We start from the raw sequence: 12,337 nt of genomic DNA, 5'->3' as shown, positions 1-12,337 counted from the left end.
TCTGTGTTTTCAGAAGCATTTCACAGATGTCTTCCCCCCACCCCAGGCCCCTCTCCCCCACCCTCCAGTGGCAGAATGAAGCTGACAAGAAATGTCATGAGGAATACGTTATAAAAAGCTGTACCCACACAATGTCTGCAAATGGATTTTGGTGACTCAAATGCACTAACAACGTCTGACTTAAAGCAATCTCAAACTGAAGAAAAGAAAGATTCTGAATGAACGAAGCACAGGAAAATACAGCTTTTCTATTCAGCATGCTGCATTTCACGACAGGTTTTGGCAGATAAGGAGAAGTGTTCCTTACATCTGAAGTGCTTTATTTTAATTTTCTTTCTTTTTTCCTTTTTTATTTCAACTTACTTAAAGTCCCATTCATTTTTCTTTCAGAAAATACAACAAATTATGAATCTGTGTGTTTCAGATCCAGTCCTTTACAGCATGCTCACTGCCGGCACTCATTAAAAAGTCTCTAATTCTGCTTCTATTTAGCAACGTGTGATAAACTTTGTGTCTCTACATTTTATAAGTCTTGGAACCACGAAGAACAATTTATAAGCTGATTCAGCCACGTAAATCCTAGAAACCGATTCTTCCCTTACTTATGTGCCCTATGCTACAAGGAGCTTCAAAACCCAAACCAATACAACAAAGAAAGCACAACTAGTTACCTGCTTAAACGCATAGCGAAATGCGGCATGCCACATCTGCCTCCCGCACAGCCTTGGACTTACAGGGATTTACTGATGTTCATCAGAATCAGGTTTATATTCCAGCGTGGCAAGTTGGGAATAGGAGTGGTTTCCACTAGTGCCCAAAGCCTGATGTCTGCGTGCCTGGCATCACATCTAGAGTGTTAAGAAGCACAAGAAGTGCCTCACACTGTGATTTAAACCACTCACTTTCCGAGCAGAGAGTCATGTCTGCTCAGAACCGGGACGGATGTGCTCTGGAATAACAGCTTAAGAGCTCGCTACTGGGAAGATGCTGCAGATGGGGGAGGACTCTCGAATCCCACCTTCTCCCTTTTTCATTTTTCCACCAGGAAACATGAATGCTCTCCTAAAGGTAGGCTCCTATCTGCTTTCTTTCAAGGAACAGGTGCCTAAGGAACCCGTGCCAAAAAGTAAGGCTCCTGCAAAATGGCAGCACCTGGGCCGAGGTCTTCTGGCTCAGACTTAGGAAAAATTACATAGCAAAGTCCCATTTCACAAACTTAAGTCATCCTTTTACACTATCCACTTATCCTTGTCTGCAAGTCACCGTCTCGGCGTAACTACCAGTGGCTGCCCTCGTGGTAGTACACTTCCCAGTTCCCAGGGTTGGGAGCAGAGCCTGCCAGATGGAAGCCAGAAATGGCCCACTCCCCAGGGAACTCAGAAAGCATCCTCACTTGACGAAGGATGCAAGCTTGACTATTTTTAATGTTTGATAGGCAAATCTCACACCCGGACACCATTCAAGAACAGGGGTCCTTATTTGTCAGGGAAGCAGGCCTTTGGGAAGTAAATGAGATGTATGTACCTGATCGGGCCGGATACTGATCTAGGGATCGATATGCACACTACTCTGCCAGAACGCAAGCCAGGGCTAAAATACCCCTCCCAGCAAATGGAAGGAATCTCAACAAGTCCAGATGCTTTATCTAGAGTCAGAGCTGGAAAAAAGACCATCTTTCTTTCCTTCTGTATTTCATATATGATGTTATGAATACAAAATAATCTAGCAATTAACCCTCAGACAATTTCTCAGGTTGAACCAATGAAGTTTTGATAACATTTGGCACTTGGCAATAATACAGCCAGGTTAAGGTATTTAAGCATAAATATAAACAATAATGGAAAAAAAACCAAAGGAAATAAATAAGTCTTTTAAAAAATAAGACTTGTTTCTGTTTAAATGAACACAATTAGGGTAGCTAACATAATGGCGAAAATCTTTTGTCAACTAAAAGTCACTACAAACTTTATTTCTGTGTTCCTTTCTGAAGTTGAAATAGCATGTTACAATGACATTATAGTAAATATGGCCAGACAGGTAGTGAGGTATAGTCCTCTATTTTCCTTGCTTTTAAAGAAATAAAATACCTGTTACAGATCTCTTCTGTATAAAAATACTGCAAGTCTTTCTTTCTTCTTGTTTGCTGTATAGATCACATACACAGCTTTTACGTCCATGGGTTTTCATGTTATTCAGTCACTTAATATTCAAATGGCTCTAGGTTTTAGTATCACTGCTTTTTACTTGGAAGGATTTTTTACATATTTTTTCTTTTGAAATTTACTATCTGTATTAACAGTCAGTCAAGAGCACCCACCCTTTAGGATTAACAGATAGAAAACAAGTTCACTCCTATTTTTAAGGCATTTATACTCAATATTTGAGTGTCTTAGTGGGCTTGAAATTTCAACCATTACGTTTCCAAAGCTCTTTCAAAGAAATCCTTTAAATTCTGTCGTTTATCAGCCACTGCTTTTGCCTTGTGATGCAACTTTTCTCTTTTTTCTCTCCTGAGCAACATCATTTTGGTACCTTACACAGGAACGGGGCTGTTCTTTGTATGAGTTTCTAGAGCTTTGATACTGCTAACAATCTTCTTTTGAGGCCCCACAACCGTCACGCCAATTTTCTTCACATCACTGGAAAAAAAGAGAAGATGCACCAGGTGAGTGAGCATACTGCCTCTTGTTTCCTAGGCATCATGTGAGTAAACAGAAATCAACTCGCTCGTCTTATATTGCTGCATTGGAGGAGCCTCCAGGTACGGCAATACCATTGAAACACAAACCTTGGTACGAAAAATACTGAGAGCCATTGTATGAAAACAGCAGGAGGTTGCAAAAAAAAAAAAAAAAAAGAGAAAAAACTCATTTAGCCTTGTTGTGTTTGCTTACCTGGAAGAAAAGACAATGAAATAGTGTTCTCCAGTGATACACACACTGGGACTTGGGGGCAAGGCATTCAATTTTGGGCCAGCTGCAATCTTGAGCCTCTCTACTGTCTCCATCCCCCTTTACCAGCCTGATCGCTGCTCCTGAGCCGTGCCAACATCTCGCTATTATGTGACAGACCTTCTGAACAGTCATCTTAACTCTGGTATCAGCACTGAGATTAACGGCTACACGGCCAAACTTCCAGCATCTACTCTGTTTTTCACCTCCCGTTTCTCCAGGCCGTCCAGTCTCTTTGTTCCTCGTGTGACACAGAAGTGGTTTAACACTTGCAGAGGGCTAACACAGGCTCACAGGAAATTGGGCATTCCTAGAGGAGTTCTGGGCTGTCCCCAAAGGGTAATTGTTACAAAAAGCCATTAGCAGCCTTTTTATAGTTGCAGTAATACACTAATTAACAGCATTGACGTGTTTAATTGTCGATACTGCAGTTGCTGCTTACTTTTTCATAACTTGTCGTGTATCCAGTCAGCCCAACAGGGAGTCGAGATTTCTTTTGACAGAAAGTTCATAACTGTACTTGATGCCTTTTCGGGTGCAGAGAGAACATTACCCTACTCTTCCTTATCACAAGAACAAAGACAGATTGCATTTAAATGTAATAAACTTGCAAGTTGCAAACTTACAAGTTTAGCATGTTTTAATATCAAAACTAGAGGCAGGAAGGAGTTCATCCCCTGAATAATTAACACCGCGTAGGAGGAAAGCAGCTACACAGTGCTTGCTCTGTCTCACCTGGTTTGATAGAATATGGAATGGGCAATAAAGGAAAAGACTGACACACGTTCCAGCTGTGGGGAAACCCCCATATAAAAGGCAGAATATAAAGAATCAGCACAGAAACTCCTAAACGGTGAGTGAAAGAAAGTGGTGCTGGTGTACCAGATGATGCACGGTGCTACTGCATCAGAAGGAATTAGGAATTTCCTTGGCATCAGTGAAAAATCTATGGGACTGTGGCCTTCACACAATCACCAGAGTATCTAGGTTTCCTGCATATGTATTGCAACTACAACAATAATTTACATTTGTGTCTTTAAATGTAAGACTATTTTAGCTAAAAACTGGAAACTCCGTACAAAACCACTACTCTTATGCTTATGTTTGAACTTGTAAAACGCAGCCACAAGCGGTGATTAAGAGCTGCAGTCAATTCAAACTTACTCTGTAGAAATCTTGGCTATTGTATCACAGGAACTGTACTCCACGCCCGTGAAAATATCTTTGCACTGTCCTGTCCGAAAACCATTGAGCCAATCACCCGCCGTGCGGAAGGCTGAAATGTCAATGTTACTTTGGTCCAGGAGAAGATTTGATGGCCTGAAATAAAAAAAGAATGTGATGAAAGTTAGGGAGCAGGGATACATATGGATTCATTTTGTGTCTAACTTAGCACTGGCATCAGCAGGAGCTTCCAGGCTAGATGTGGCTTTTCTGTTCCTCTGTGGAAGTTATCTGCTGCTGAGGCCACCATAGCTACCCACACTGGCAGCTCTGATGAGCGCTACGTAATCATCTTGCCTAAAAGCGCCGGCTTTTCATGCCCACATTTAAATTACCGAAGCATCACCAATTCATGAAGTGTATTGCTATCTTACAATTTAATGTGTGAAGCATTAGCAAAGACAAGCCTAATTTAGATTACATTTATGTAATTCACCTAGTCCCAAATAACACACAAACAGCGCACTCTAGACTCCAAGTTGAGCGTGTTGGTAGAATTTACACATATCAAATGTTCAGAGTATTGGGGCCCACTGACAAGTCCTAAATGCTGCTACTAAGTTAGAAGTACAAAGACACTAGTGGCATTAAAAAACCCGTATCAAGTCTAAAAACCAAATGTTAAGTGAATTTATGAGACAAACGTTAACTGCATGAGACTTGCATTCTGCAGTGCACAGAAGCAGAAATGAGGAAATTTGTTAATAAATACACTTAGCTGAATGTAAAATGCAATTGCCATAACCAGTTTAAAATTGATGCTTACTCTAAGACTGAAACTTTTGTAAGGATATCACAGAAACAATTTAGAAGTAAGAACTGCATCGTCTCCTGGCTTTGAAATTAACGTGGTGCTCATGAAGGATGCTGAAGTGACATGATTTGCATCCGAGTTCTCTGCCTTAGAAAACGATGAAGAAACCAGTAAGAAATAAACAAAACCAATGCAATAAATCAAACAAAACCTATGTCTATGCTTCTTTGCCCATTTAAACCTTTTTCCACCTGCGTAAGTCTACCTATAAGCTATTGAGAAAGACATATCCTTCTCAAAATAATGATGAAATATATAATTTCTTGTCAAGAAGGAATATATTGCAGCTGACTCTGCACTTTTCATATTGCAAATGTCAAAAATGGCTGCTCCCATATTGATCCAGAAATTCAGTTCTGTCAGGTATGAATGCTCTTGTTTTCATGGTCTCGTGAGCATACTGCAACTTCTTATTTGAGAGCATCAAGACTAAAAATAAATGCCAGCCCTTCCCCAAGGAGTCAGTAGTCAGGGTCTACCACACTTCATTTTAGCCATCTAAAAATATCACAAATAGGCCCAGCTAGTTTTCTGAACTGTTGCTGCAGTCCATGGAGAGACAAGCATTTCCAGGCAGGGGGTTTGTCCTCTCTGAAACCACAGAATCACAGAATGGTAGGGTTGGAAGGAACCTCTGGAGATCATCTAGTCCAACCCCCCTGCCAGAGCAGGGTCACCTAGAGCTGGCTGCACAGGAACGCGTCCAGGTGGGTTTGGAGTGTCTCCAGAGACGGAGACTCCACCACCTCTCTGGGCAGCCTGTGGCAGTGCTCTGCCACCCTCAGGGTAAAGAAGCTCCTCCTCATGTTTAGGTGGAACTTCCTATGCTCAAGTTTGTGCCCATTACCTCTTGTCCTGTCGCTGGGCACCACTGAAAAGAGCCTGGCCCCATCCTCCTGACAACCACCCTTTAAGTATTTATAAGTGTTGATAAGATCCCCCCTCAGCCGTCTTTTTTCCAGACTGAAGAGACCCAAATCTCTCAGCCTTTCTTCATAAGAGAGGTGTTCCAGTCCCCTAACCATCTTGGTAGCCCTTCACTGCACCCTCTCCAGCAGTTCCCTGTCCTTCTTGAACCAGGGAGCCCAGAACTGGACACAGTACTCCAGGTGTGGCCTCACCAAGGCAGAGTAGAGGTGGAGGATGACCTCCCTCGTCCTGCTTGCCACACACTTCTTGATGCACCCCAGGATGCCATTGGCCTTCCAGGCAAACAGCTTGGAGGAGACACCCAGTTCTCAGTGAGGTTCTCAGCTGTTCCTCCTCGCTGACTTGCTATTTTTTCTAAGAAGAGGTGTGAGAAGCCCCTGAACAGCAATACAATCAGTAATTTCTTTCTACTGACAAGATATCTTACCAATTCTAATTACCTTTCTCTCTTTGTGCTAATTAGTACAATAATGACTTCCTTGACTAGCCAGATGTTATTAGAGACATCAGCTCTATTTCTGCCTTTTACCCTCCACTGACAAACGCATGTTCATACTGGACAGCTTTTTAGCGCCCACTCAGAAATATACACGCTCCTTTTTAAGTAAAGCACCTTATGGGTGTCTATCTCAGGCTTAAAGCTAAGCATGTGCTTTGCTGTGCTACTATGATGGTGCTACTCATGAGCACAGCAGATGGAACTAGAGGATGTTCAAAGCAGTTAGCACTGCAATTTTACAGTCTATTTTCTGTCCCATAATTCTTTTTCCCCATGGCTCTAATGAAACATCACCTGCACAGGAGTCTGACTACTTCAGCTGTATCCATCTGAAGTGACTTTTGTCACTGGAAAGAAGTGAAAATGAGAGGTGGTTAGACTAACACTGTAATTTAAAGGCAGAGATTACGCAATGTAATGGGTAGGTGACAGTTACTGGTGCTGGAGAACTGATCTGTATTGTAAAACACCCTCTTCTCCCCAAACCCAAGCCCAAGCCATCTCTGAGCACTGGAAAAACCATAAAGGAGGAGACTGTAAAGGCACCAAAAAGAACAAAGTGTCTAAATATCAGCAAATAAGCAGCCTAGAAAATCCAAACAAAACTTCTCTATCCCAAGACCAGTCTTTATTGAGTTTCATCAGACCAGCAGCACTGCAATAGCACACCCTTGCAGTACATCTGACTTGCACTGGAATCAGGAGATACCACATCGGCCATACCGAGAGTTTTACCTCTTGCCTTTGAAGGAAAGAACAATATAGCTTTGCTAGACATTAACTTTTGGTATTTTCTACATACTAAACAGCACCTTTTACTTCTGATGTTTTGCCAATTGTATCAATCAGCTGATTTCTTTCAGGCTCAGAAAATTATTTTAATATCTCCCTCCCTTCTGGGATTGCAGGCCATAATTAAAGAGCTCAATAGATGCTCGAAAATCTTAACTTCAAAACCACAAGTGGACATAACACCACTGCAAATTCACCATCAATTTTCACCAGGTCTCAGGGCAGCGATGTTCCTGATCAGGCACCTTTCGCTTGACTACTTCCCTCTGGAGCCCAGCCAGGACCAGGAGCTGCTGCAAATGACCATGATCACTGGTACCAACTACGGACCTCACGCCCTGGGAACAGCTGCAGATGGAAAGGAAAGCAAGAGAAGACACCAGAAACCTGCTCTGCCCCCAAAACAGTAAAGAAGGGAAAGCACAGCATGGCCACAGTGACGCAAAGACTGAGCTAAGGACACAAGATGCAGCACCCTTCAGGTTACTGTTCTCATGCTAAAAACAGATCTTAGGCACCTACGTGACAGCTTTAAATGATCTCCGGTTAAAGGCTCAGGTTAGATAATCAGGCCCAAAATAATTTTATTCAGTAGCTGTACAGCCTGCATCTCCCTGACTACTGTTTGTCCCATGCAGAGTCAATGCTTTTTATTTGTAGTTTTCTGGGTATAGTGTCTGGAATCCCAAGACATTTATTAAGAGTATTTATGAAGTGTTCTTAGTGATAAAGCATGGAGATTTTTTTTTTTCCAGCCTAGTATGTCCTTTCAACTTAAATCTAATAAAACAAGGCCTGACTCAAGAATCACTAATGAAAAAAAAAAGTATAAACAAGTTGAAATAGAACAGGTCTCTAGGATTAGGAATTAGAGTGGCCCAAAAGAGCTTTTATGTTTATTACTTGGATCAAAGTATCATAAGGACAAAAAATATGACCTAATTTTAATGCAAGTGACCTCAGAATAACCAGCACTGTAAAGTATCATTTTTCTCCTTGTAGGATTCCAAACAAAAATTAGTTACTTTCCTCCTCAGAGAGGACATCTGGACAGTTTATCAATGAACAGGAATTCGCCTCACTGTGAAGAGTCTGTGATGTCTCCTCGCATGCACCAAGGGAAAGCTGGGCTTTCAGAGCATCTGCACACATCGGCAGTTTTTTTTCCCCCTGACCCAGCCCCTAGACAGAAGGTCTGAACATGAAATTTATGGTCTGGGTGATGTGCGCCATGAGCTCACACTTTACTAGACAAATTAGATGGGTTGCAATCCGTGCAGCTGTAAACGACGTCCTGCAGGGTTCCACCTGATCTTTTACAGCTTTTCATAAATCAGTACCTACTAGCTTCAGAAGAGAGTCATTAAAAAGAAATCATGGAAATTACATGTTTGCTCAGGGGAAGTGAAATAGAACATTTCCCTCTGTCTTTTCTTTTCTTCTCCCTCCCCCCCCCTTTTTTTTTAACTCTCTTTATTTTGTTGCTTTGACCAACTATGATATACCCCATTGTGCTATCTTTCAACAGTCATGGAAAGACTTTCTATCCTGTTCATTCTGACTGTGTGTCTATCTACAGAGTTATATTTACTGACCCGTGGTGCCCTGAAAAAAATCAGCAAGACTTAGGTTAGAAAGACAAATTTAACCGCGAGATGCCGGTTACAAAATGCCCTGTTGCTGAAAGCTGTCTCTGGATGTGCCCATTATGTTAACAGTTGGAATTAACCTTCGAGTCATCTGCAGTAGCAGGGAGAACGATAGTTTGTTATCATTAGCACAGATTTTTGTCACAACACAGGAAAAGTTTTGCTGTACCATATAGTAATGATGAAGACCACAGAAAACATCATTAGAACCCTTCCCAATAGGGCATGGAAATCTCCGTCTCTGGTCAGCTGCTGCCTAGCGAGAAAGGGATACATTAACTTGTAAAATCCAGGAACTGAGACAAATAAAAGGAAAATGTCCTGCCACTTCTTCTGCATGAAAGCTGGCATTCTGCAAATAGACAGAGGAGGTGTGCACACATGATCCCAGACTTCGTACTGCAGTAGCCTCTCTCTTTCCATCCCTTCCTCCAAATACCACAACCAACCTCCAGTTTTTAAAGCTAGACTTCCTCTTCCACAGTCAGCTTCTTTTAAAGGAGAAAGCATTTAAAAAACGTAATTTCCTGTGGCAAATTTTAGGTAATTATAAGCCGATTTTGTAAAGTGAAATTGCTCCCTAGGAGGGAGCCAGGCTTGGTTTGAAAACAAATCCTATGTGCTTTGTGATTATGGCAAGCTAAAGCACAGAATTCATGCGTAACAAGAAAGATACCTCCTATTTCAAGAAAAAAAATAAACCAAAAAACAATAGCTGGCATAAAAAGCAAATTTTAGTTTTATCTTCTACAGCAAGCAGAATCATAAGTACACACATGTACTGACAGGAGACTAGGAAATAAATGACATGCTGAGAAGTAGAGTCATGTTTTACTTGATTATCCCTGGACCTTAAAGGTAAGAATCTTTGGCGTTCCAACTCTTAATGCCTATTCTTAAGGCACCCTTAGCAAAATTTGTAACTTTTTGTAACTTAGCAAAATTTTTGTAACTCCCTAAAATACAATTCACCTCTTAGGATGGCAGATTTGCTTTTTCCAAGGGGCTTCATGTCACATTTGCACACTGTCAGAATAAGCAAGTTGTGATTACTTTTTGAAGTCAAAAGAGAGCTGGAGAAATGAAGAGGGGTAATACAAATAACCAATAAGGCAAAGAATGCAGGTAAGGTTGATGGTCTGCTGCAAAATGATACGTAAATGTCACCCTAGACTTCTTATTTTCTGGCTCCGTGTTGTCTGTTGGCAAAAACCTTACCATAGCTTCCTCTAGGACAATGAACAAACAAAATTTCAACTGCCCCACAGGTCAGTCCTCCAGTCTTCCCTACTCCTTTAGCTCTCCCTCAGAACATGCTTTTCAAGGGGCTTATATCTTTTCAGCATCCCGGTGGCGTAATAAATCATACGCCTGGGTGTATCAATGCTCCTCAATTTACTTTTTCCCCGCCACCAAAACCACTGAAGGCAAAAATACCGTCACATTGCTGAAATGGTTTACTTTTTCTTGTAATACAGCTTAAGCTGTGCTTTTAAGCCGCAGAAGTAATGTCACATGGCCATTTCCTGGGATTCGTAGCTGGCCCAGAGACAGACCCTCAACAACAACTAGTCATTATTGTTAGGACAGTCTATAGGCTCTTTAAAAGAAGGAGAGAAAAATGCCTCAGAGAGCTTTTAAAATGCTTTTCTGGCTCTTTCCATCTACCATTTGCTGTGTATGACCTGCCCTTATATCTCACATTTGGCCACGCTACGAATTTCTACAGACTTTCACCACAGCACTCCCGGCATCAGGCAACGGTTCCATGCAGTTTCTTTTTCGAGCATTTGCAGCACAGAATTACCATTAATGCTAATGAGGGCTTCGCATTGTAAACCCGGCACGTCGAGCTGAGAACAGCAGAACAAAATCCCCGGGAATCACAGTAAACAGCAAACGCGCCCCATCAGGCCACCCGCTGGTCTGGCTGCATTGCTATTTAAATTATACAGTACCCAACTCGGTCTGCTGTGAATTCTTGTCTGAGTTTCACCAGCAGAGTCAAATTAGAGGCGCGAAAGTGCAAATAGATATTTTACTGTCTCTGTTAGCAGCGAGCCCCGGCAACTTTTAACTCTGAAGGAACAACGGTTGCTTCGTGTCTGCCTCAGGCACGCTATTAATGACTGCTGGAAAAAGTCAGGTGAAAACAGGGCTTTTCTGTCTCTGGCACGCAAACTAACTAAAGGCCCTAAAAATCTCCTCAGTCCAACTCGTGGATTCCCCCATGCAACCCAAACTACGATTAGACAGACACCAAGGAGTACAGTTTACTGTAATCTTTTACCTTTCTGTGTGATTTGCAGTTAAGTTCCCCCCCCTTCCATAAATTCACTATTTTATGTTTAACAGACTTCAGAAAGAGGGCTAGCATTGTAGGCTTACATTACGTGAATTCTTTTAGAGCAAACAGTCCATTTTAGGACACGGATTATATTGTTGCTGGTTTCTGAACGAGGCTAAAAATTCCTATGTAGCCTTGCGTTATGCAGCATTTGGCCAAACCCGGACCCTGTTGTTACTGCCTGGACAACCACAAAGCATAAGTTTTCTCTGAAACGCTCGAAAAAAAAAATGGAAAGCTCTTTCGTTCAGTCCTCCGGCCTGAAAGTTCCTACCAGGGAGAAGCAGACAAGTAATACTGTGGCAGGTCAGCAATATATGTCAAGCATCTGAAACCTTTTGACCTGAATGGCAAAAATAAAGGGAACTTTTCAACAAAATGTTCAGCCAACACAAATAGTCGGTTTGTTGCAAATATTACTGTAAAAACAGGGCTTGAATTATGCTGCATAATGGAGCAGCCTGAATTTTTTATTTGACCTGTTCGCTGCTCCTACTGAGTTTAATTTTCCCAAATATCCTACCAAGCTAGCATGCTAGAGTTTCCACTGAATCATCAGATTTTAAGTGGAAACAAACTTTGTGAGAAGCAAACTTCAAATTTTAAATTGCAAATGATGCCTCTGGATGTTGAAGAGGAAAGATTACGCTTGACACCACTGAGGGTACCACAACAACAGCCAACAAAGCACATGTTTAGCAGTGAACACTTGCAATCAACTACTTGCAAATAACAGGTAGGCCAAAAACTGCTCGAGGAAATTACTCCAGTGAATAATTCCGACACCACAGCAAATTCAAGAAAATCAGGATAGGGTTGTAAACAACTTGCTAACACATGAAAGAATTCATGAGGAATTATTCATACACATTTTCGAACACTTCCGTATTTTCATCAGGAAGAGCAACTGACCCTGACCCCTTAAATTTCCTGGACTATATTAAAAGAATTTCAGCTATGCCTTTTCTGAAAATAAGTGTCTGTCTTGTTTTTCTAGCCTTAGCTATAACAAAAGTGGTAGAGTTTATATTTTAAATGGAGAACTTCTAACACATAAAAGAGATCTAACCAAATCTACCTCTAATGCTGCAGTACAATCCAGAAATAGTGTCGGGTTGGGTTTTTTTCAAT

The 12,337-nt window shown here is 41.6% G+C and overlaps 1 protein-coding gene across 4 annotated transcripts in view; it reads right to left on the bottom strand.

Annotated features, from left to right (window-relative positions):
- Positions 1-355: 355 nt before the first annotated feature.
- EPHA3 (EPH receptor A3) overlaps positions 356-12,337 on the bottom strand; it is a 231,343-nt gene continuing 219,361 nt past the window's right edge. For all 4 annotated transcript variants that reach the window (XM_074597693.1, XM_074597664.1, XM_074597674.1 and 1 more), the window contains 2 exons: positions 4,116-4,271; positions 356-2,639 (listed from right to left, as the gene is read on the bottom strand). In XM_074597693.1, coding sequence (XP_074453794.1) covers positions 2,534-2,639; positions 4,116-4,271 — 262 coding nt within the window. In that variant the 3' untranslated portion in view covers positions 356-2,533. The remainder of the gene's footprint in view (positions 2,640-4,115; positions 4,272-12,337) is intronic.

Source organism: Larus michahellis, chromosome 1 (assembly GCF_964199755.1).
Source record: "Larus michahellis chromosome 1, bLarMic1.1, whole genome shotgun sequence".
In the NCBI taxonomy this organism is placed as follows: domain Eukaryota; kingdom Metazoa; phylum Chordata; class Aves; order Charadriiformes; family Laridae; genus Larus; species Larus michahellis.
This window is presented reverse-complemented; position numbering and strand designations above follow the sequence as displayed.